Source organism: Coccinella septempunctata, chromosome 1, assembly GCF_907165205.1.
Source record: "Coccinella septempunctata chromosome 1, icCocSept1.1, whole genome shotgun sequence".
In the NCBI taxonomy this organism is placed as follows: Eukaryota; Metazoa; Arthropoda; class Insecta; order Coleoptera; family Coccinellidae; genus Coccinella; species Coccinella septempunctata.
This window is the reverse complement of record NC_058189.1, coordinates 27,769,136-27,796,463: the sequence shown is the minus strand read 5'-3', so window position 1 is coordinate 27,796,463 and position 27,328 is coordinate 27,769,136. Positions and strand designations below refer to the sequence as shown.

At 35.6% G+C, this 27,328-nt stretch overlaps 1 protein-coding gene across 3 annotated transcripts in view; it reads left to right on the top strand.

Moving 5' to 3' along the window:
• Window positions 1–507: 507 nt before the first annotated feature.
• Window positions 508–27,328, top strand: part of LOC123315586 — a 622,910-nt gene continuing 596,089 nt past the window's right edge. Inside the window, exons 1-2 of one of the 3 annotated variants that reach the window (XM_044901359.1) lie at window positions 526–661; window positions 3,016–3,043. Coding sequence is in view for 2 of the 3 variants with exons in the window: in XM_044901344.1 (XP_044757279.1) it covers window positions 2,922–2,963; window positions 3,016–3,043 (70 nt within the window). In the remaining variant the exon portion in view is untranslated. Of the gene's footprint in view, window positions 662–2,906; window positions 2,964–3,015; window positions 3,044–27,328 lie in introns of those variants that run through there. The other 2 variants (XM_044901344.1, XM_044901350.1) reach the window with 2 other exon arrangements.

Genomic DNA, 27,328 nt, shown 5'->3' with positions numbered 1-27,328 from the left:
ACGTCGATGAATAGTGCTCTGTTCTCATCCTTATTGAGCAATATGAGGTCTGGTCTATTGTGAGTTATTTTCCGGTCTGTGAGAACCGTGCGATCCCAGTAGAGCTTGTGCCATAACGACAGCTATCGTCCTTCAATACTAACTGAAATTTCGATGGATCAGAACCTGAACTAGAGTTTACACTGTTTCCAGTCTTAATTCAGTAATTTATACTTCGAAAACGATTTAACTTGATAAGATCATTCCACATGACATTCCACTTGTAGATTTGTGCAGTGGAAGTTAGGTCAAGGATTTTTCATTCAGAAACTACTAAATTTATAACTACACAAATAATTCGCCTCTCTCGGTGCCGCCATACAGCTGAAATAATCAGAAAACAAATATCATTCTCGACTGAAAAATAAAAACCTCACGTCAGCGTTCCAAAATAACGACCCCAAAATAACTACAACCGTCGGCGTCGTTCTCACGATAGAGCGACCAAGACAAACTTCGTATTTGGGATCAGTATATAGTTGAGTTTAATCAACTTCGGTTGGCAGAAAAAGTGCGCGTGCGACTCCTAGTTTGCCACCATGGGGTTTGAGGATATGTTGACATTTGTGCATTCAATGAATAATGGATTACTCTGAAAGAGATAACAATAAAAAAAAATCAGGTAAATATATCTTGCAAAAAAGTTCCGCCTGAGTCTGCTTATAATAATTATCATAATAGCAGTATCAGCTAACCTAGCCAGTTATTGCCAATATTGTTCGCTTTTACTCTTGGGACGGTTCCAGATCCGTCAGAACTGGAAACAGCACTAGTTTGGGAGGGTACATCATAGAAATCATAATATATCGGGTGTCCCAAGGTGAGTGGCCTATTAGATTATTATGGAAACTATTGATGATAAAGATTTCAAATATTATGGATCGATATTTGGTCATGTAAGGTACATTTTTAAAATAATTTCACATTTCCAGTATTGGCGGATGTACGACAATTTGGCAACAACTTTGTTATTTTAAATGGGACATCCGGTATTTCTATTTTTTTTTATGATACTCCATAAATTATTAAATCTATTTACTCTTACTTTTTCCTTCCTATCTTTAACGGCCTTTGAGTTATTAATTATGTATCGAAATTTTAGATCAAATTGGCGTGTTACGAAAATGACTCTAGTTCGCTCATTATTTGAGACTCAAGTAAGAAATTTGGCAAGTCATTAAATATTGATCTGATCTATGTCACTGCTTTTGAATTATAGTTGTCAGTTATACAGGATGGACCAATAAAAATCATCACTTGCCAAGTTACAAAATCGCAAAAACTCTGTTTTTTTTCAAATTGGACACCTAGTATATTTTTCAATTTTTGGAATCAGTACAACACACTCTTAAATTTTTCTATTCACTTTCCCATAACTATATCAACTGGATTCCGAGTTATATGCGTTTATTAGTTTTCAGATTGATTCAATAAGCGTTGATTTCTTTTGTCTTTTTATTTTCTCTATGTAGTTTATAGATCGATATATCAATGAATCAGTTCAATCCATAAATATCAAAATAAACAATTATTGTCTAACAGTTGTTTTCTTTCGAGGTTTTTCTAGAAATAATGGCTCAAGAAAGATACACATGAATTAATGAATAATAATGAATTTATTTGTAATTTTTGGCGAATGTGACAAAGTTGTCGAGACAACATGTCGAATATTCAATGAAATGTATCCACAATAAACTCGAATGAATCGAAAAACGTTTTCAAAATTGAGAGGAAATTTCTTACAATTTGGATCAAAATTACGAAAACAAAATAAAGTTTTACCCAGAAAAGTTAACACTGAAGATAACCAAATAAATGTTTTAACGTTTATCGAAGTTTATCCTGAAGCATCTATAAGATACGCCTCAAGGGAATTGGGAATAAATAAATCTTCAGTGCGAAGGATTTCATCAGAACATCGAATGCATGATATCAAATATGTGAGGGTTCAGGAATTGAGGCCAGCAGATTTTCAGAGGAGAATGGTATTTTGCGAAAGAATTACTACCCATATCCTGGAAGATCCAAATTGTATATCTAAAATCATCTGGAGTGACGAGTCAAAATTTACTAGGGAGGGAATATTTAATACTAGAAATCGTCATTTTTAGGCGTCAGAAAATCCACATGTCTCTCTTCATAAGATTTGATTCAGGAACTCGGCAACGTTCTACTCGTAATAGTTATTTGTGCAACCAGTTGGAAAAAGCATTATTTTTTGTAATGAGCCTTTTCTGCGCAACGTGCGGAGCAAAATAACGCGAAATACGAAAAATAATGTTTCCCAACGTGTTTCTCGAAATATTTTTTCCAATTTTGAATCAGATGTTGCTATGAGTTCAAATTAAAAGTACCAAAAACGTCTTTTAAAGCTTCTCTCGGAGATTCCTTCAAAATGGTCTAGTGAAGAAAATTGTTCAATTTTTCACTCCGTTACTATATGAAAGGAAGTATCGTGTCATCATCAGTTGCGAGATATTTTACTTTGCGTAACTGGTTGCGAAAAGTAAAACGTTTCAAAACGTCAATGAAATTTGAAAAGTGTCACTTTATATGTCAAAATTAGAAATATAAACTTATCGTATTAATGATTACTGTCAATTTTTCGCCGCATTTCTTACTACTGGATCAGCATTCTAGACTAATAATATATTATATGATTTCTATGGGGTACACGCGTGTTCACGTTGAATAAATGAATATGCGAATGATTTGGACCGATGTGGGACACATTTACATATCGAACGTAGCGTATCGCAATCCGAATTCACACGAAGCCGACGCGTATTTCACGCGCTAAATCTTAGCGTCTGCGATATCAAACGTTTTTTTTATGAAATTGCGATCATCAAGAGAATCGTCTCCAGTTTAATTCATACGGAATGTTTCTGACGAAATTAAAATCACCAACTTCTTCTAGAATAGTGAGTTCATAATTAGTTGCCGAGTGATCTATTAATACGAATGATTTTACAGGCTTTCAGAGCAGATGCCGGACATTTTGGTGAGTCTGAATCAGTGTTCGAAAATGTCCTAACTATATTCGAAATTGATTCCTCGCTTACAACTTGGTGAAACATTGTTTCTATACTAACGAAGGAAATTAACCTCTTGACTAGTTTCACAAGTTACAATTAAAATTTGGTTGACATGCATGTTTCGGGTTTTATCCCATTATCAAAACTGAAAAAATACATAAGGTTGAACAATAAGTACATAATTAAATTACAGACATTGAAACAGGTGACAGGCGGAAATCTAATTGATCGTTGATTATTGGAAGATTTTGTTTTCGGACGATATTTCCAAAATCTCTAGAAGGTTTAAGCGTTTACCCTTCTCACCTTGGTGTAAAATTTCTGTTTTGTTAAAATCTATAAAATGGTTTGAAGTAATACAGTCGCTGGAGAAGCCAGTTGTGGATTTATTTTGAAGAATCGATCTTTTATGTTTTTCAATTCTAATCCCGAGAGATCGACCAATCTGACTTATATAAAATGCAGGGCATTCATAACAGAACAGCTTATAAATACCCAACTGCGAACAATTCAGCCGGTCTTTACTACCAGGAAACATTGATTTTGAAATTTTCTTGTTTGTTCATATAACATCAATATAATTTTGTCTAATTTTTTCACAGAGTTTATCACTGACTGATGGAATATAATAACTATAAGATTGAAGTTGAGACTCTATTCTGTTGTTTTTTGAATATAAGTTTATCTATAATCTATATTTATTTATAATCCTGATAATATAGATAATTTAATATTCAAAAAACAACAGAATAGGTTGTTAACTTCCATCTTTCCACCTCAAATCAATGATCAAAAGAAGTTTGTATACATCAATTATATTCCATCCATCAGTGATAAAGTTTGTAAAAGACAAAATGATATTCATGTTATATATACAAACAAGAAAAATTTAAAATCAAAGTTTCCTAGTGGTGAAGACCGACTGAATAGTTCACAGTTGAGAGGTGTTTATAAGCTGTTCTGTGATGAATGCCCTGCATTTTATATAGGTCATACTGGTCGATCACTCGGAATTAGAATTGAAGAACATAAAAGATCGATTGTTAAAAATAAATCAACAACTGGCTTCTCCAGTCACTGTATTACTTCAAAATATTTTATAGATTTTCAAAACAACAATTTCACACAAAGGTGAGAAGGGTAAACGCTTAGTCCTTCTACAGATTTTGGAAATATCGTCAGCCCAAAAAAAAATCTTCCAATAGTCAACGATCAATTTGATTTCCGCCTGTCACCTGTCATTTGATAATGTAATTATTGTCCTACTTTATGTATTTTATTCAGTTTTGATAATGGGGTGAAACTCGAAACATGCATGTCAACCAAATTTTAATCAAAACCTGTGAAACTAGTCAAGTGTTTAATTTACTTTGTTACTAATTATATTCGTTCAAGAGCTACAGGTTGTTTAATGTATTTTGTCAAAAACTTTTAATCCAGTAGAGAGAAAGAGAACGATCGCTGCTTTGAGAACAGAGCTGTGCCGAGCACTGAAAAAAAGTGCTTCGAGCACTAAACACCGAGCACTGACAAAAAGTGCTCCCGAGTCTCGAGCACTAAGCACCGATTTTTCACAAAGAGCTCGCGATTACCAAGCGCTTTGTGTAATTCGATTTTGCGAGTACTAAGCACTAAGCACTTTTCTGAAAAACTGTTGGAAATACGATTTTTTTGTTATAAAATCTGTATTCGATCGAAAAACTCCACTTCTATTTTTTTCCAAACAATAAGTTTTTCGTTCTACCCTACAGCAGTTTCAAGATTTCATAAAATAGGAAATATGAATTCTACGAAGGCTTAGAAGAGGGCCACATAATATTTCGAGAAAATTTTCGCCTAATTTCGTCTTTAAAGTAGGAATTTTATTTAGTTCCGAACATTTACAGGGTGTTCTTTTACGGCACGAATTATTTCCTGAAATATAGGTTACTTTTTCAACGAATGTTGATATTCGTATACAACTGATGAAGCATGAAGTTAGCGAAAAAGTTTAAAATTTTCAATTTTTTTAGGACATTAAGGCCCTATTCGTTCTTTTGGAATAAGTTTCATATCATTAGTAGTTTTTGAGTTATTCCCGATTTTCTTTATTTAAAATCTCGCCATCTACGAAAACCATTGAGTACTCCGGCAGCAAGCTCCCTTGGACACCGTTTGAAGCGGCTTCCTCAAAGCACGCCCAAGTTTGTCGTAAATTGCTGTCAAGATTGTGGCAGTTTTAATTCAATAGGGAGAAAGCCGACAAGTGTTTTTATGAGTTCGCAGGTGGTCATCTGAAGATATTCAAATGCGCTATTTTTCCTATCGATTCTCCATATTTTTGGATATTGAAAGAAGGGAATTAGGTTTTCACAAAATGCGGATTTCGGTTTCCACAAAACGCGAATTTGTTTCATTTCATTCCATACACCTGTGAGCAATCATATTAAAAGCAGAATTGAATTATAATCACATTTCACGTGAAATGCATGAATAAATATTGTCTTCATAAATAGGTTGAGTCAGATCGAAATATTCATATCCTTGGTTTTATATTATATTATACAGGGTGTTTTATTATATTATACATTATACAGAGAGTTTCACCGCGATAGTTAATCAAATGTTTTCGGAGAAGTTATCAAAATTCTATGCTGAAAAAAATTTTCATGTTTGGGTTCTCGACAAGGAGCTTTCTGCCTTATTTCAAATGGCACACCCAGTATATCTTTGCATCGTTAAATAGCCAATTTGGTGGCAATTCAAACATTGTGCCATACCATCAGTAAAAACTCTAAGATTTGTGGTAATTGGAATTCTTACGATAAAAATGGTGAAAACGAGGAAGGTCGATATAATTGAATATTTCTGCTGGGGAGGGTCCTTTCTAAAAAATCGTCGAAGATCAAGAAGACCAGCGAATTAATAAAACTCAATATTTTCAAATTGAAACTCATAATTGTTATTTAGTATTTGAGTCTATTCGACGTAAATCATCGAGAAAGAATTTTGAAATCGGAGAAAAGAGAAATTTCAAAATGCTTGACTTAGTCTCTGACTTAATTGTTTATTGTCATCGATTGGCATCGTTGAGAAACCATAAACAGTTCACAAAAAATTGAAATAATTCATCAAAACATCGAATTCATGTCGAATCACTTGAGAAACATAACATCCGTTGATAAATTGGATTTTGAAAGTTTTTGCAGAATTTGGGCGTCATCTGCCAAACGGCTGCTGAGGGTTTTCTCATATCTTCTAATTAAACGATTGTCACAAAATTCCACACCAGTCGTTATTTTACAACTAGTGCCTAGATGATTCAACTTCAATGAAATCCTATGAGCAAAATGCAAAATGGACCTTTAACCTACCTCTAGGGTTTCCTTTTTAACGGACGCAATTTATTTTGATCACTTATTCTTCATCAAATAGTTTAACCCTATATCTGTGGTATCTAAATGCTCATAAAGTGACAACGCGTCGCGTCGATCGTGTTTCGACAAGATTTCCGGAGGGCTTAGTTCTTAGTAATCCCCAAAAGTAATCGCTAGCACTTTAGTGCTCGGGAGCTGTTTAGGGATTACTAAGCACTAAGTCTTTCGATGAAGTGCACGAATTACTAAGCACTAAGCACTAAGCACTGGTTTTAAAAAGTGCTGGGGTGCACAATGCTCGGGAGCACAAAAAGGCTTCAAGTGCTTTCACAAGCACTAAGCACAATGCGTTGGCTCTGTTTGAGGCCACAGACAGGTAGTTCATGTTTTTGCCAATAGCAGCGCGGGCGATCACGGGATGACGAAATTTTGATTTAAACTAGTTGAAGTTGGCGGAGTGAAACTTCTTCCTGGTGACAGATGATTATTAAGAGTGTTTTGGCGTCGGAAAGAAAAGGAGAGGAAATAAAATTTCAGAGTGCATTTTTAAGAGAAACTTGGAAAAAACAAAAACGACTCGTAATCAATTTGTGTGTCAAGAGCACTTTTGCGATGAAGATATCAAAAAAGATGATGGATTCATTATATAAACGAAATCGAAATTGTCATCCTTTATGAGAAGTGGACTCTTCTGAATGAGAATAATATCTAACCAATAAAACTACATGGCTCAAAAGTGGATATTCTTGAAAAATTTTGTTGGCATAACATAATATATGGTTTATAACGGTTCTCAGCTGAGTATTGGAAACAGAATCTATTCTAATAAGTGATAAATCTGATATTGCTTCCTTCTGTTGTCTTGATATGTTATACTCCTCACTGCGAATGTATATGATTTTGAAGATTATAGTAAACCAACTAACATACCTGTTTTCAATAAACAATGATAAACGCAGGCATTTTTTTGATGAGTGGTTTCTTTTTAATTTCATTGATTTCGTCATTTATTATTGTAATATATCCCGCGCAAATTTGAATTTCATAAGATAATTTAATCATAACATGTGATTTGTAAAATATGTTCTCGGTCGGACGATCGATTCATTCTTCGTGAGATCTTAATGAGAACACATCTCTGTACCCTCCTTATCTTATATGTTGGCGTAAATATCAAAGGCTGGTACTGAAAACTGTGACATAAATAAATGGTATAAAACTAAAAGTGTTATTGCATTGAATATTGAATACTAATCCACATAAGATATTACAAGTGGCGCAGTCGGTAGGACTCCTTATCTAATATGTTGGCGTAAATATCAAAGGCTGGTACTGAAAACTGTGACATAAATAAATGGTATAAAACTAAAAGTGTTATTGCATTGAATATTAAATACCAATCCAAATAAGATATTACAAGTGGCGCAGTCGGAAACTAAACAATACCCTAACAAAATGGCTCAGTCAAAGGTGAATGTATATGGAAACATTGGTTCAATGGGAGAATTCGACAAGAATGAAGATTGGGAAGTCTATCAGGAACGCTTGGAACAATATATGCTGGCTAATGGAAATGCGGAATCTAGGAGAACTCCAGTATTGCTGACCGTTGTGGGCTCAAGAACATATCAAGTGCTACGAGATCTCTGCGATCCAGATCAACCTAGTACAAAAACCTATAAGCAGTTGGTTCAAATCCTGTCAAGACAGTTTTCTCCGAAGTTAGCAGTTTTTAGAGAGAGGCAAGAATTTTACACCATGCAACAGCAACCCCAGCCCAGTCAACCAGAAATGTAACAGTAAGTCGCAGGGAGTACCCAAAAATATCGCATTGAAGCGCTTCTTTGAGAAGTTTCATGGATGTACTTAAGATTTCACATTGTGGACATTAACGTCCGCATATTGTTAAGTTTGCGAATTCCTCAACTTTAGATCCCTAGTGGTTGCATGTAACATCATATCGAGATGTTCCGATGAAGTGAACATAGCTACTATTATGCGACTTCTCTCTGTTGATATTTTTGAAAAATTGAATATGTGATATTTTTAGAACTTGAAATGATGTGTTGTGAATAAATTTCGATGAACTCTACCCAGCGACTTCTTCAAGAAAAACTTTCAGTAACTGTCTGAAATGTTCTATTTATCAGCACGTGGTCTCGAGGTTAACTCATAACCTAAATCCCGCTATGCAAAACGTGGTGTGACGTGTTTCGTTCTGTGACTGCGTTGTGTTGAGAGAATAAACAAACAAAATCTTTATGAATGAATTTTTAGAATAATTTTTTTAACCGATCTGTTCTATTATTAAATTTTATTTTAGTTAAGTGTTACTTGACGTCGATTGATTAATTAACGTGCAGTAAAAGGTGAGTAGTTATATAACCTATTGAAATAATGATCACTTCTTGGCCCTCTTATCCTCCCCATTTTTGCACCTTTGTAACGTTCAACTTTCAACATATCGCATATGAATTTATAGGTGGTAAGTAACATTCACAACCTTCAAAATCAAACTTGGAATTGATTTGAATCATCTAGAGAACTCCAAATTATTATTTTAGATACTGTGCTGGAAAAAATCAACTTCTACTGTTGTTAGATTTTTCATGACACTCAATTTATTACTATCAATACAGCTCTGATTTTTTCTTCTTCAGCTGGACCATGCCGTTCCTGAAGTGGAATGAAGATTTATAACAAGATATATATTCTTTATTTTATATATTTGGATTTGTATGAAACATATTAATCTTGAATAAAAAGATATCAGTAATTCATATAGTTGTTCAATTTCCCTTTGAGGATGAGAGCAGAATGCGAAATATATGTTGGTAAGAGTAAAGAGTAAACACAATGTACAAATGAGGCGTTCAGAGCTGAAGAGGCCCAAGCTACATTTTTTCTGAAATTGAGTTTACGAGTATATAAAATTTTGATTCATTTTCAGGCAGTTCTTACTGTTAATTGAATTCCAGAGAAATTGTAGCTTGGGTCACTTTTCCTCGGAACGCCTCGAATATAGAGTGCAAATTGATTGCCACGACGGTAATTATCAAATTGAACATGAATATAACTTCAATAGAGGATACACTTTGGTAGTTTATTCTGTCAAAATAATCGTTCCATAAACCTCCAAAATGAGAAGTCGCAAAGTTGCTGTCTAGGGTGCTTTTTTTACACCTACTATGTGATGTACTGGGTAATTACCCGCGATATGCGATGTTGCGGACATTAAGCACTCTCCAGTAAGTACTGGTGGCCTTTTTTTAAATCAACATTGTGAAGTCGCATTTCCACAGTGGTAATTCCCAACAACTTCCCTGTGACTGAAACTGGTTGACTGGGAGGAGCCAATCAACGAATGGTTTGCACGTATTAAAAATGCGGCTAGTTCATGTAAGTTCGGTTCATATTTGGAAAATGCTCTTAAAGACAAATTTGTGACTGGTTTAATAAGCGGTCCTATTCAAGAAAGACTTTTCGAAGAAGAGCCATCCAAGAAACTTTTTGAATTGGTTGAATTAGCTTTAAATCGTGAATCAGTATCTAAACGTTCCATTCAAACGGAAATACCAGTTAACAAAATCAAATCATTCAAACAAAATTCTAGAAACAATTTGTCAAATTGCAATACGAAGGTTAATTCCAATGTTAGAGATGAAGGTAAAAGTAGAATTCAAAATTCTAAACAATCTTTGTGTAATGCATGTGGTAAATCTAATCACAATTTCTCTTATTGTCGTTACAAGAAGTTCAAATGCAAAAAATGTAAACATATTGGACACATTGCTAGGGCTTGTAAAAATGTTAATTTTGTTGATATGGGAGAAGGAGAGGCAGGTACAGGAGAAACACAGATAATAGAAGAATCAATCAATGATATAGATATTTTCGAAATTTCGAACTCTATTAACTTCGTTGAGCCTTTTTCTACTGAGGTAAAATTAAACGGAAAGTCAATATTGATGGAAATTGATTCCGGATCTGGAATTACGGCGATTCCAGAAAAAATTTTTTTGAAATACTTCGGTAACCTTCGGCATTTGTTGAAGCCGGCTCAGATGAAGTTAACAACCTATAACGGTGGTGTGATAAATTCAGTTGGTAAAATAAATTTAACTGCAACATATAACAAACAAAATAAAAATTTAGAGGTAATTATAGTGAAAAATGGTATAAGACCATTAGTAGGTCGGGATTTCATGAAATTGTTCAATATCACAGTGAATAGTTTGGACTCTATTTCTACAAATGAGAATGTTATGCTAGATAAGGTTTTGAAGAAATACGAAGAGGTTTTTAAAGCCGAATTAGGGCGCTATAAATTTGAAAAAGTGCATCTTTCCCTGAAAGAAAATGTACACCCGGTATTTTGTAAACCTCGTTCTATAGCTTTTGCTTTTAAAGAGAAAATAGAAATTGAATTGAACAAGTTCTACCGGTGATATAAGACTTTGCGCAGATTAGAAATCTACAATCAATAAATTTTTGGAAGATTTCAACTATCCCTTACCTGAAATCGAGGAACTTTTTCAGAAGTTGAGAGGTGGAAAATTATTTACAAAATTAGATTTTCTAAATGCCTATAATCAGTTAGAATTAGATGATGAAACTTCTGAACTGTTGAGCTGGAGCACTCACAAAGGTATTTTCAAAGTCAAAAGGCTTCCTTATGGAACAAAGCCGGCTTGTAAAAAGTTTCAGAGTATTGTTGAAAAGGTGTTGCAAGGTCTGGACAATGTAGTTGTATTTATTGATGATATTTTGGTCACAGGAGCAACCTTGCAAGATCATCTCAACAATCTGGCAGCCGTGCTAGAAAAATTAAAAGAAGCAGGTTTCAGGCTGAATTTGCTATTTAGGTCACATCATAAGCGCAGAAGGACTTCGTAAAAATCCTTTCAAAGTTAATGCAATTTTAAACGCTCCCATTCCGAGTAATGTTGGTGAAGTAAGGTCCTTTATTGGATTGATAAACTATTATGGAAAATTTGTTCCAAATTTATCATGTACGTTAGCACCGTTGTATGAATTATTGAAGAAGGGAAAAACCTTTAGGTGGGAGGAGGGATGTCAAAGAGCTTTTGACAGTGCTAAGAAGGCAATGATATCAGACTCAGTTCTTTGTCATTTTGATCCCACGCTACCAATCCGTCTATATTGCGATGCCAGTGATAAAGGTATCGGAGCGGTGCTTTCACATGTACTTAAAGAAAATGAGGAAAAACCTTTTTGTTTTATTTCGAGAACATATGCAAGGGCAGAAAAAAATTACGCCGTGATTCATAAAGAGGCATTAGCAATATTTTGGGCTGTCAAAAAGCTGTATCAATATCTTCTGGGTCGTAAATTTACAATACTTACGGACCACAAACCTATTTTGGCTTTGTTCGGAGAGAATAAAAATATTCCGGTAATGGCTTCAGGTAAAGTGCAACGATGGGCAGTATATTTGTCAGAATTCGACTATGAATCGAAATATACACCAGGTCCTACAAATATGGCCGATCTGCGCTCTCGTTTGCCCCTTCAAATGTCAGATATTGTAGATGATGGAGCGAATCACTTCAACTTCATAGAAGAACGATTGCCTATCAAATTTAACGAAGTAAGAGACAAAACTCGAAGGGACCCCGTCTTAGGAAGGGTAATATCATGTTTAGAAAGTACTTGGCCCAGCGATATCCCAAAGTTATTAAAGCCTTTTTATATCAGGAAACAGGAACTGTACGTAAATAAAGGTGTTTTAATGTGGGGTTTTCGGATAATAATCCCAGAAGCGTTACAACAGCGATTATTACGAGAGCTTCATTCCACCCACATGGGAATCTCAAAAATGAAAGAAAGGGCAAGAACCTATTTCTGGTGGCCAAGTTTGGATGACCACATAACCAAATGGGTAAATGGTTGTCATATTTGTATGAGTGAGAGAGCAGATCCTCCAAGGGCACAGCTGATTAAATGGGATCCAGCACATGGACCCTGGGACAGGATTCATGTTGATTTTATGTGTCCATTTAGTTTAAAAAATTTTCTCATTATCACTGACGCATATACAAAATTTCCAGAGGTTTTTATAATGTCGAAAATGACTAGTAAAGAGACCTTGGAAAAATTAAGGGAAACATTTGCAAGATACGGCTTGCCCAATGTTATCATATCAGATAACGGTAACCAATTTACATCATCAGAATTTGAAAAATTCTGCGAGCTAAATGGCATTAAACATATTATGTCTCCTCCTTGGCATTTTAGTTCAAATGGTGCGGCGGAAAACGCCGTTAAGTCGATTAAAATTGGTCTACGAAAAGCACTTAAGGACCCTGCTAATCGACAAATATCTCTAGAAACACTTCTAAATAGATATTTTCTCAGCTACAGAAATACACCTCATTCCGAAACCGGTGAGAGTCCAGCTAAGCTGCTATTCAATCGTAAACTTAAAACAAGATTCGACCTATTGAGGGACGATCCGAAAAATTTCAGGGAAAACAGGAAGTTTATTATAAGGGTAAAAGAAATATCACTTTTCTTCCGGGGCAGGTGGTTTATGCAAAAGATTATCGAAATCCGTCGAAACCCACCTGGACTAAAGGCACTATTTTGAAATCACTAGGAAATCGTCTTTATATGATAAAGCTTGTGTATGAACCTCTTATTTGGCGCAGACATTTGCATCAAATTTTAGCTATAAATGAATATACAAAAGAAACATTTCAGAATTCAAAATCAGATCTTTTATCTCCTCAGGGAATAGTAGGCGATTCTTTCACAAATTTCCCAAATACTCCCTCGGATGATTCTGGAAGTAGAACAGTGGAACTCCCTTCTACGTCTGAAATTATGGCTTCACCAAAAACTGTACCCAATTATGACACTGAAATTGTAACATCACCGTCAAAATTTCAAACACCTAAGCGTAATTCATTTCCGGCATCACCACGATATTCAAGTTCACCGGATTCGAGTTCAAATCCCAATAATTCCGTTCCACCATCAGATATTTGCAAAAGTAAGGTTGTTTCTCCTGGGCCAGTTTCTGTTTCTTGTCGACCTAAAAGAAACGTAAGACCTCCTGAAAGATTGAACTATGCTTGATTGAATAATTTTGAAATTGTAGTACATTTTATTGTATTTAATTTCCTTTTTTTTGCATTTCTATATAAATGGTGATTTAATGGTTATTATATATTTCAAATTAATACTTTTGTTTGCTTGTTTCGAATTGATAGGTACATACATATATGTAATTGGGTATTTATGAAAATTGTATTTAATTTGGATATCTGTACTAGGGTAAAGATGTTTGATGCCTTGTAAAAAAAAAAAAACTTTATATAAGTATTGTCAGTTAGTTCTAACTTGGGAGGAAGATATGTAATATATCCCGCGCAAATTTGAATTTCATAAGAAAATTTAATCATAACATGTGATTTGTAAAATATGTTCTCGGTCGGACGATCGATTCATTCTTCGTGAGATCTTAATGAGAACACATCTGTGTACCCTCGTTATCTTATATGTTGGCGTAAATATCAAAGGCTGGTACTGAAAACTGTGACATAAATAAATGGTATAAAACTAAAAGTGTTATTGCATTGAATATTAAATACCAATCCAAATAAGATATTACAATTATGAATGAATAAAGCTTATTACTTAGTCCTCTTTATAATGTGAATTGTATATTATTGCATATAATTCATATTCATTATAGATTTTAAGAAACGTATTTGAAATATCATCAGAAAAACTATTATGACATATAACCTAAAATAAAATGAATGCTGTTCATTTCAAATTGACCCTTAATTCCGCACCCCTTATCGATCAACCATGCGATCGCAGCGACTCCTATTCTCTCCGTTTTTGGAGACATATTTTTAGTAGGGCGATAGTTCTCTTTCGCTCTACTCTCCATAGTGTGTCGTGTGTTTGTATGGTTTACGTTTTGAAACCATGGCGGACAATAGTGTCCAAAATATTTAAGAAATTGATTTCGGGAGGCTGTCTCTGGCGGAAAAAAGCTGTATTTAACTTCTGGGTAGACAGACTTCGGATTTAAATTTAACCCAAGCAGATAAATCTTCAAAAACTTTTTGCACAAGACGATTCTCAAGACAAGTGTATGGGAAAAACAAGTGGATATGTGGCTGTGATACTGTGAATGCATTGTTTTGCTTTTCTTGTTTATTATTCTACTCCGCTAGAAGTGATAACGTGCGGGCAAGAGTAGGATTTAGAGATTTAAAGCACTTAAATGAAAAAATTTGAAGCATGAGCTATCTGCCAAGCACGTAACTTGTTCGACAGAATATGCTTTTCTGGGTACTACTAATATCGCTGCTCAGTTCGATTCAGCTAAACGGCATAATATTATAAAACACAACGAGCAAATACATAAGAACAGGTAGGTATGTTATAAAAAGAATTAAAAATTGCATCAAATTTTGCGGTAAATTGGAATTAGCCTTAAGGAGCTACTTATTATTATTCTAAAAGTAGCCCCCTAGTGAACTAGATCACAAGCCGCCACTGGGTTTGGTAGAGCGGGATCTCATGACTGGCCTGCAATATACCCAGATCTTACTTGCTTGGATTGTTTTCTCTGGGGACACTTGAAAAATGAACTCTACTCCTAAGAAATCATAGACAGGGAGCATCTGATTAATCGTATTCAAGCTGCATGTGAAGCGATACGAAATCAACCGGAAATTTTGAAGAACCAGTTATATTTGTTTCTTATCTATTGTCGTTTTTTTCTAGTTCAACACGCGTTCATAAGATACATTTTTATTCATATGTCAATTTCACAATAGTTCAATTAAATTTTCAATGTTAATTGGAATTTTCGATAAAATTTAGTTTTGCATATTGCTGCCATGCATCCTTGTTCCACTTACTCGAAGAAAGTTGAATAATTCGAAGATGAGTATTTCTATCATTTCTATTTTCAGGTACCTAGGTAATTAAATGTGGAACACCTACATTCATGTATTGGATGGAATAAGATGCGGCACAATATCTAAGCCCGGGTGTCCACTGGAAGCGTATTCGAGCGGCTAAACGCTCACGCGAAACGAGCGTTTGTAGCCGCTACAAAACAGGCGGCGCGGCGCTACAGAGGTTGTCCACTGGAGGCGGCTTCGTGCGTTCAATTCAATGTTGGAGCAGAAGGATCGTTCTCAATACAGTATTGCTTGTTGTTTGGGATGGCTGCTATTCTTATATCCAAAATCAAATCGAGAATTCAACCATTTCTACTGTCTACTGTCTACCTGAATATAAACAAAGCTCAATTTTTTTTATTATAGATCACTAAATTCTCGATTGAGGTGGCGTTCCTCAACCCGTTTCCATATTAGAGTATATCAATGTTGAGCAAAATTTCAGAGATATTGTCGTTGACTGTCCTTTACCACGAAATGGTCTATGACGTTTTAAATCTGAAATCTTAACGAAAGAATTGTATTTGTTTAATGAACGCGTGTTTTCAATCGATGTGAAATTTAATGCTTTACAACTTTTTTATACGTTTTTATACTTCTCTCATATATGAGCTGCTTCCAAAGATTTTTCCGAGAAATCAATATGAAATATAACATTTCAAAATGTTTCAGGAAATTGTCCCTTTGGGATCCATTAGTGAGAAAAAGTACACACTTGATCTCATTCGACGTAGAATTCAGTACTCTATAGCTTTTCTCGCAAGTCATCAGTCGATATCCGTATTTCTTGAAGACGTATGATTGAAAAACTACAAAAAAACCCATTTTTTGGCCGCCAAAAGTTATGCTCAATTCCTCATAAGGAAAAAAGCCAAGATTATTTAATTCGGTCACTGATGAAGCCTTTTAAGCAATAGAAATCTTTTATAGGCACAAAATTTCTACTGAATCTCAATTTAACCGGACTGAAATGAATGAGCCAACGAGCGTGCACGCGCTACACTCGCTACAGATCCCATTTCAGGCGGATCGAGCGTACGAGCTCGTAGCCGCGATGCAACATGAGCAATCTTTTATCGCCCGATGCAACTTTTATCTTCGTAACACTCCAGTGCACACTGAAGCGATACGATAGCCAAATCAAGCGCTTAATCGTCACTCAATTACGAAATTCTATGCTACTTTTTCCGATTTGATTCCCAATCACCTTTCTGTCGCTGAAGCGACCTGGCAGCTGTGTCCCCCAAACCGACGCGATTTCGATATTAAAGCGGGCTGCGGACTACGAGCGATAATATAATATATATTATATCTCACATATTACATAAAAATCGCTTCAAAAGAAATAACATGTAACACCGCGCATTAATGCTATAATATATATCTATATCCGGGCGATATATTAAGTATCTACAGAGATATGCTTTTCGAGCGATATTTCAGAATATATCCCACCTCCCACCTTACGTCTAAATCCCCGCGCCACGAAATTGCAACTCAGTTTCACGCCTTTCGGGCAGTAGACACCCATAGAGAAAGGGCTTGTCTCTGGTAGACACGGTGGAATTTTTCTAACGAACTAATGCTTTCTCGTAGCTTTGTGTTTTTCTTTTTTATGTCATCTTTTATTAAATCATGCAGTTCAAAAAATTTTATTCGGTCCATTCGAAAATAATTCGTGAAATTTTCATCACTTAGATCATCAAAGAGTCTAAATTCACCTCTTTCTTTACGAAATTTAATGTGATTGGATATCCAGAATCTAGGCGTTTTCTTTTTATAAGCAATAATTAACGCCAAATCATTATCACATTTTGCTTCTTCATCTTCTGAAGAGCTATCCAGGGTATCAAGTACTTTTTCGATGAAGTTTTCCATTTTTGAACGGCACAAACTAACACAACCTATCACTATGCCTACTGAAATAGTACTGAATATAAAATTTTATATCCTAATCTGCTGCACGCTTAATATAATATGATATTATATCTCATGATAGAGCTATAATATATATTATATTATCGCTCGTAGTCCGCAGCCCGCTTTATCGGTGTAGTATCGCGATCGCTTCAGTGTGCACTGAATTAGTTGCTTCCATTACGTTTGCACGGTTATAAGAGATCGGTGTCGAATCAGGTTCAGGTTGCTTATCGAATCACCTGTCGCATCGTTTATCGTATCGCTCCAGTGAGAACCGCGCCTAATGTACCCAAAAGTTTTCTATACAATCTTGATTGAAAGCCCCAGTGAGAATATATTTAAAGTGATAATCATTGAACAGTTTTTGCCTAAGGTAAAGGAATGCTTTCATTGTTGTCACTATATTCTTCAAAGTGGGCACCACAATGGATCTTTTTTTTCGAGGGCAATAAAATGAAATACTGTACCGCCGTATTTGTACCGCCTACTACCAACAAACATTGTGTTCTGTTTGTATACTAACCGTCCTCTTTAAGAGTTTCGCAGTGGATGTCCAAGCTCTGGATACATTCAACGAATCAAATAACTCATCCAAGAATAGTATAAAGTCAGCAGTGTCGATAGCCTCTCTGGGAAGCTGAAGCGGATGCTTGATTTCTAAAAAGGAAAATAGTCAATTTTTGTATTATTATGTTTGAAAAAAATACTTACCCCATTGTGAAATGAGCTTCATCATTGACCCCACGCAATGGCTTAATACCTGACTACACAGTTTGACTTTCATTTCCATCAACACAATTTTTAAAGGGTTTGGTTGGATTGGTTTAAGTATAAACGATTAATGTTATAATTACGTGGTTCTTTGAATCAAACATTTCTTACAAGAAAATCGATTTCCTGATAAAACTGTCGACTTCAATAAATGGGTATTTTTTATTTACACTCGTATAAGATTTCTATTACGTCGTTTGTAAACAAGAATTTGAATTAAAACATATTGACATTGACACTGTTGGCGTTGACAAATCCGATATGTCAGAATACAGTAATCTGTGGAGAACATGACATATATTTACGTATGCAGTGCCCCATAGCGTTTGATTGCGGAACTAAAAAACGTATTTGGGGTGGGGGGTAAGGAAGTGTCAAGCCCCTGGTAGCGGCTTGCCGCACGTTCAAGAGTTATGCCGATGGAAAGTTCTTGACAAAATATGTACATAAAACATGTATCTCCTGTATGTCTTGAATGAATAATGGATATTTTTCGAACACTAATGCAGACTCACCAAAATGTTATACATCTGCCCTGAAAGCCTGTACAATCATTCGTGAAACACCCTGTATACAATATATATGTTTTCCAAAAATACATACTTGAACATGCATCGTAATTCAAATTGAAAAAGATAAAAGATTGTTAGGAAATCTTTTCGTTAATTATTAGTCATTGTTTTTCATGAATACAATGAATGAAACTTGCGGATTCGTTATAAAAAGGGTTTGATTTATAGGAAAACTAGTGTAGAACTTGATTTCAAGAAATATATATTTCATTTTTAACAGCAAAATATTCAATATACGATTGGAAACTTTTTAGTTAATTAATAGACATGAATAACATTAAGGATTTGGTTTGTTTCTGTTGTACATATCAGCTCCAACAGTGACTCCTTTACATTCAATGGACGAACTGAAAATGTTTTAGTAGGTATATGAAGATTATATTATTTAGAACATTCAATCAATTACCTTTATTTTTGAAAAAAGGTTTCAATAAACATCCTCATGCATTGCTATCATATTTTATCTGGTCATCTATATTATACGTTTTCTTCCCTTATCGGGTTGGCAACTTTTTGTTTGATAAAATCATTGTTTGCACAATTTTGTACTGAGAATTTTTAATTCTTGTTTCGGGTGCTGCTGCACATTTTCCATTTCTTGTAACATAATTTCTGGCTTTTGTTGGTCTCTTTCAGATTTCAACTTGGCTTTTACTAATTTTGTAGTCTCTCAGAGGTCTGCAAATTATAGAAAAAATACAGGTGATTACAATATTAGAAATGTTGTATTCACATTAGAATGGAAAAATAATAATTTGCCCGTTGTTTCATAACTGCTTACACATATTATCATATGGTTGCGCCACCTAGCCTATTTCAAGATTCTTTCGGACATTTTTTGGCACCAAAAGCCCCGAAGTTTTTTCTCCTTCTCTCTACCCTCCATAATTTCAACACACACAGAGGATTCTACGTGTGGTGACTCAGCATTGTTTACAATGTTTACTCTTGAGGAGATCAGAGCAGATTTAAAACAGATGCGAGAGCCGGAGTTTATAGAGTTATAATCTTTGCCGAGAGCAGCAGACGGTACCACTTGGAGATCAGCGCAGAGTTAAAATAGATTCGAGAGCCGAAGATTATAGTGTTATAATCTTTGCCGAAAGCAGCAGACGGTACCCCTTGAATCAGTCAATTTCTGCAGTAACAAAATTTCAGATTTTGAGAGTGAGTTGAATGATTATGTAGAGAAAAACTTATCAATCAGCGAAAGAAAATGTGAACATGAAAACAGAGCTAGTCTCATTGCGAAATACAGGGTGTCCCGGAGTTGAGAGATGAAAATCTCTGTACGATCGTCGAAAAGATCGGTCCTTACATCGGCTGCAATATGAGTCCTTTGGTTATTGATTACACCAGCAGAGTTCAGATCAGCAATCGAATAACAAGACTGGAAATATTAATAATATTTTACAATTTACATCCCTTAAAGAACGCGATAGATTCTTCTTAGCATCGAAAACCAAACGTTTTCAGAATAATAGATCTCCCGAATTTTCACTGAATAATGTATCAGAAGTCTTTTATATAATTATGTAATAGCACCCCATATTAATTCAATGTAACTTATCCAGATTAACCATAAGCATTGTATATGACTATGTTGCAGCCTGCAAAGTCAGCAGTGAACACCTACAGTGCTGAGTCACATCCTATAGATAAGATATTTGTATAAAAGCAACTTCTTCCTTGATTTCAGAGAAGAAATAGATCTAGAGCCTTAGTTGATAGTCATAGTTTACACAGAATATTCAAATATTCTCTATTGTAAATAAAGTGTTTTTTAAAAACTAAGTCTTCATCCCAAAATTCATAATTGGCGACGAGGTGATGGGATTGTGCCAGGTCTGAAGAAGAAGTGAATAGTGCCAGTACAGTGTACCAGCTCCAGATTAGATAGCTGATGGTTTCAACTATCAAGCACACCCTGAAGAACCTGTGGAAGAAGACCAGAGAGTCCGATTGACGGAGTAGCGTCCTCAACGACTTAAAGACTATCGGTGAGCATTTCCTATTTCTCCCCAGTTTCCTAATTCGGTAAAAAATTAGTAAACTTGTATAGTTTTTTCTAGGTTTCTTTAAAAAACCGATTTTCAAAAGTTTTTCCTAGGTTTCTTCAACAAAAACCGATCACTAAAGAGTTTTTCCTAGGTTTCTTCATTAAGAAAAAACCGATTACTATTTTAATATTGATAATTTATCTTGATACCGTAATTACTTTATAATATTTTTATTTTTATATTTCACGATCACGTCGATAAAACATTTTTCGGGTCGTAAAAAGAAAATAAATAAGATGGCACAAGAGACAATAGATTTGTCACTGGCTGAAAAATTTGGTATGCTCTTGCCTAAATTTTCTGGTATTGAAAATGAACTTCATTCTTTTATTAAGAGTTCCGAACAATATCTACTGATGTTTGCGGATGAAAATCAAATAGTAAAGAATTATTGTTATGCTGTCGTTAAATCAAAACTGACTGATTGAGCCCTAGCTGAGGTTTCTACATCTGATGTTCCTGATAATTGGGGATTACTAAAGAACTTTTTATATAGCAAATTTGGTGATAATATTAATTTAGACGTTTTGATTCATAACTAACAATTTTTGACTAAAAAACCGCATGAAGATTTATTAGCTTTCATTGTTAAAATTATTGCAATGAAAATTAGAATAAATTACAGAATTGATGCCGATTTAATGCCTGATCCAGAGAAACGGATTTATAAATCAAATATTCGCAAAATTTGTAAAACTGTGTTAATTTCGAATGCCCCCGTAGAATTGAGAACCTATTTGATTACCAATAATGCACTTTCTTTCGACGAAACGGTCAATGCCGTGAAGGATTATCTGTGCAATATGCCACAATATGAATTACTAGATAAGAGTCGTCGCAACAAGAATATGCAACCGTCGAATAAAGCATTCAATTATCAGTCGACGTACCGAAATAATTATTCGTTCAATCATCAGCCGGGAAATAGTGTTAATAGATTTTATAATAATCAGCATAATTTTCCGTCTCAGCCAATTCAGATTCAACAGCGGCCAGTGAAAACTCATTATCCTTCATATCGTGAAACTTTCGAAAGACCGAATCCACAACGAAATCAAAATGTTAATGTTTTTAAGCCTAACCCAAATTATAGAAATAATAGTCCGCCTGAAAAAATGTCTATACAGACTAGAAACTACCCGCACAAAAAGCAAACTATTCGACGCAATATAATGTTAATCCACAAAGAAACTTTTATAATAATCGCAATGAAAATTATCCAAATGTTGATAATCATCGTAATGAAAATATTCCGAATTTTACGTTCGAAGAACTGACTCACGCAGAAGAAGAAAACCGAAAAGAGAATTTTCATAGTCAATCAAAACCTTCTACATAAAAGATGCAACCCAATCAAAATTTTCGTCAATCAGCCGAAAAGCTCGCGTTGACTTAAACCAAACGTTAGAATACCATAATCAATTACCCTTTGTAGAATTTGAGTATCCTAAGTGTAAATTATTGATTGATAGTGGATGTTCAGTTTGTCAATTGATCCAAAATTCGCTTATAATAATTTTAAGGAAACTATTTTTAGAGAAGATACCACCCTTACTGCATGTTTCAGATCTCAAACGTCAAACAAAAAAGTGTTATTACCTTTATTTTCCGAATTAAGAATTGATGATTGTCATTCCTTTGTTTTTTACAAATTTCATAAAAATTATGATGGTCTAATAGGAGCAGATTTTCTCAATAAATACGATTTGAGAATTGATTTCAAAAATATGGTTTTAGAAAATGATTTTTGTCAAATCCCTTTTCAAATATCACCAAGTTTGTCAAAATCCTACAAGAATTCCTATAGATTTGAGTCACTTAGAACCCAAAATAAAAATCAATGAATATGTTAACGGCATGCAGACAATTATTGAATTCTGAAAAAGTACACCGAATCCTGCCCGGAGGTGTACTTTTTCAGAATTCAATAATTGTCTGCATGCCGTTAACATATTCATTGATATTTAATTCACAGACATTAATTCCACTAGTCAATTTAAAATTTCGGCTTATTCGGTGATTCGATGTTGCACATCCTGACTGTTTACAAGTGCGAATTTTGCTGCTCCTGTATTTGCGATATATTTCGGATGCTCTGAAATTTTGGTAGTTTCATCGTGAGTAATTATTCATACATATATTATACGAGTCATTGAATTGGCGGTTTTGCAGTTTGAATGCATTTTCTTTCAATTATTATCATAATAATTACCGAGTTATTTCAGTTTCGCGAGTTTTCATAACCACATATGCTGTCCCGTTCGGTGATAACATAGACAATTGCATCTTGTTGAACATCGCCGCGTCTATAGTATATCCAAATCCAAGAGGCCAGCTGTAAACATTGCAGCATGCAGTGATCACGCGTCAAGAATGTGATAACGCAGAGGTGTACTAATAAATTTTATTCCGAGAGCGTTATATTTTAAAACTTTTTATGTATTCCAGTTCCGGTGAAAAATATGTACCTATGCTTATCTACGAGTCTCAGTAATGAACAATTAATCTAAAGTTCCCACTTTAATACATACTATGTATATAAATGTGTAACAATATTTTTTGTAAAAGTGACTAGTCCGTAGTGTCGTCAGAAGATGCAGAACTTTCTTCTAAGTTGACGATGACTGGTGTTATATCATCCATAATATTATTCAATTTCCACATGTTCACCTCAACTTTTTGTTTGACATGTTCCACACACTTTCTCCATCTTTCGGAAGTAACCCGTGAGAGAGCCTCTTGAAAAAGATTTTGGACGTCAGCCATTTTAAATGTGGTGTTTTTATTTGCCACAAAATTCTTGATATCGGCCCAAATCAATTCAATAGGGTTCAGTTCGCAGTGGTAGGGCGGTAATCTAAGAACAGTAATATTTTGGGCCTTTGCAGTTTCATCCACGATGTATTTTTCAAAGTTTTCTTTGTTCTGCCTGACTATGTCCAACAATTGCGCTTTTATGAGGTCAGGGGTGAAATCAATATTTTTTTCCCTCAACCATTGTTGGATATCACTCTTTCTGAATTGTGAGTTAGGAATTTTTTCCATTTTCCTTGAATGGTAAGGAGCATTATCTAAAACTACTACAGAATTTTCCTCCAATTTAGGAAGTATACCCTCAAACCACTTTTCGAAGGACTGACCATCCATTTCTTCATGGTAGTCACCAGTTTTTTTGGATTGGAAAGTCCAGAGTCCTCCAGTTAAAAAACCAGTGTCACTGCCAATATGACATACTATAATTCTCTGCCCTTTGCCTGGAAAAATATATTCACTTCATTTGAAAAAGAATGTTGAAATTTTTTTTCACCAAAAAGGTACTTACATCAAGTTTCACAAAACTTTGATTGCTCGATCAACGATTTGGCATTCGATTTCCCGAAGGAAATCATTAAAACTTTCATATTTCCGAATATATTGGAGGAGTAGCAGTTGAGAATCATTAAATGGGCGTGAATAGATGATTATTTGGTGCAAGAATGATATTCAGAATGCTTATGACCAACTTATCGACTGAAAACTAATTGACGTTCATCCGTCATTCCATCGTTGATTCTCTAATCAAGCTTTATGAAACCGAGGTTTAAACGAGGGTTAAACTCAAAATTCAAGACCTTACCAGACGGATTTTTCAATCCAGTAGATAGTCCTGTTTTCATCACGGAAGGCCCTAATTTTCGTGAGATACTTTCTTCTCCAACATTTAATGTCGTCACGATCCATTAAAAAACTGTTGCGTTGGCGACGTCCATATTTGAAATTAAGTTTTTTCAATATAATAGAGAAGGTACTCTTCTTAAAATTTGGCAAGTTCGAGTCTTCATTAACTATTTTTAATACTTTCTCTATAGTCGGGTGTTCATTTCTGAAGAAAAACTCGTGAACTTTTCGCCGTATTACATTTTTATCGAAATCTGATAAGGACTCCCATTTGGTGGTCCGATTTTGATTTGTGGCCGGCTGTGATAGAACACCGGAATTTATGTATTCGGAAATAATTCTCCTAACACTTCGAGCTCCAATGCCAAGTCTCTCAGCAACTCGGAGTTCTACGATTTTTAAACACATTTCTGCATTTTGAAGTATTCAAAATCATTTCTTTTATCTCGGCACTGAAGTGTCGTTTCAGACGTCTCTTTTTTGGAGGACTTAAGTCAACACGCGATTCCTCAGCAGTATCAGTACTTGACATTATCTTAAATGCTTGTAACTTGAATAACATGCTACAACTGTAAACCAATTTACGAAAGAAAAAACAATGAATGACCTCTGCAGTTCTGCACAACAATTCGCATACAATCAATGAATCAAACGTAATGCGGTTCTGCGGAGAGTGCTTCTTACTTCCGCCTGCACACATGGCGTTCCTGAAGCTTTGACCAATAAGATGAGTACCTCAAATAAGATCACGCGTTAGTCAGTTTGTTTACGCTGGCCTCTCGGATTTGGATAGACTATAGGTACATATGCCTACACTTGTATCTGGTTGACACCAGTGGCGGCCCGATCTGTTGAAACCGAGTTCTATTTTTATTTCGTATTTATTTCCTTTTCTGAACCACTCCCGTCCTTTTTTGCTGTTTTTTTCGTGGCCCTCCTATTCTGTCTGAGTCTTCTTTACGGGTCCAAGGAAGTGAAGAGTGTTTTTACCTAAACCTAATCCTTTCATTTATTTTTTTGAATATGCCAGGGTACTCGTGCACCATTTGTTTCAAGAAAGTTGCAGCTGACGACTTGTCGGTTTCTTGTTCGAAATGCAGTAAATACTTCCATGCTGCATGTGCTAATCTTACTAAAAAGGAGATTGATTTCTTTAAATCGGGCAACGACGTCTGGAATTGCACACAGTGTGTCTCTACGGCCCGCAAACTCCGTAGCAATTCTTCGGGAGCGAAACCACTGTCTTCTACTCAGTCAGGTGCAATATCCAAGGAGGGGTCATGTCAAGACAACCAGATTACGTTGAAACACTTTGAGCTCCTTATGGAACATATTCGTGGGATAACAGCTACCATGGAGCGGATTGAGAGAAGACAGGATGACCTGATTTCTCAGGTGGCGTGTTGTTCTGCCAAGATCCAAGAACATTCAGAAATTCTAGCTGAACATCAATTGAGTATTGCTACGTGTAAGGGTGATATTTCAGCTCTTGAACGTGGCCAAGCATCCATGTCTGTAGAGATAGCGTCCGTGGCTGGTAAGGTAGCCGATCTGCAAGGTATCAAACTTTCTGAGCAGGGTGTTGATATGTCTGAGGTTCTTGACAGGGTGGAGAAATCGCAGAATATTATTTTGACCAATGTCCCCGAGAGTCCTGATGTAGGTTCAGATGCTAGTTTGGTAAATGCCGTTGTTGATCATGTCCGTCCATCATCCAGCAATTTCATAACGGGTATCACTCGCCTACCTGGTAAGGATAACGCTCGTCCACGTTGGGTTAAGGTTTCTTTCTCCAGCTCTGTTGTCGCTCAGGAACAGTCTCTGCTCAGGAACAAATCTCTGCTTCTTGGACATCGGGAATATCGAGGTATAAAAATTATTGATGATAAAACGAGGAAACAGGCGGATGAGTTGAGGATGGCGCGAGAGGAACTGGCGAGGAGACAAGCGTCGGGCGAAACACATTTGACCATCAAGTATGTCAGCGGAAGTCCAAAAGTAGTGAACACCGTACCCGCTAAAGAGGTCTCAAAAAACATCAAACCTTAAATGTATGGCCTTTAATGTATACAAACATAATGTCCCTTGGATCAAAATTTTTAGAACTTCTTTCCTTTGTTGAGGCACATAAGCCATACTTAGTTTTGATTACGGAAAGCTGGCTGCATCCTTCTGTTCCAGACTCTACTTATTCTATATCGAACTACTCATTGTTCCGTCATGATAGTGGAGCTGCAGTGGGTTATCGTGGTGTTTGTGCGTATGTGCACGATAGTCTGTTTCACGAGTTCAAGATTGACGTATCTCACCAAGATTGGCCAAATATCGATAACATTTTCATAACAATATCTAATTCCCAATTTTCGATTGTGGTTGGGTGCATTTATAGACCTCGCTCTTGTTCTGATGATGTCGATGTGGTTCGGTATCTCAGGGAGATATCTGAATCATCTTCTGATGTCTTCATTGCAGGAGACTTCAACTGTCCAGACTTAAATTGGCCGCTTATAAATCTTCCGTCAGTGAGGTCCCTCTCTTATCCCTACGCTGAACTTGTTACATCCACGGGTCTCCAACAGGTGGTGAATGAGCCTACTAGACACAGACATGGCCAGACTTCTTCGTTGCTTGACCTGTTTTTTGTGTCTGACAGAAACTTGATATCTGATGTTGAACATTTCCCACCTTTTGGTAGGTCGGATCATGACGTTTTACTTACCGAACTCCAGTTACAACTACCTGCTTCATTACAGTCTCCGCAAGAAAGAGTCAGGAAGATTGTCGACTACGAACGCATATCGGAAACTCTCTCATCAGTTGACTGGAGCTCTCTTTTATCGCCTGATCTGACGATTGATGAGATGTGGAAGTTATTCGAGGCTGAGTTGAACAAAGCCATATCTGCTGGTACCAGGGAGGTCACATCTACTTACATTCCGACAAAACCATGGATAAACGATCAAA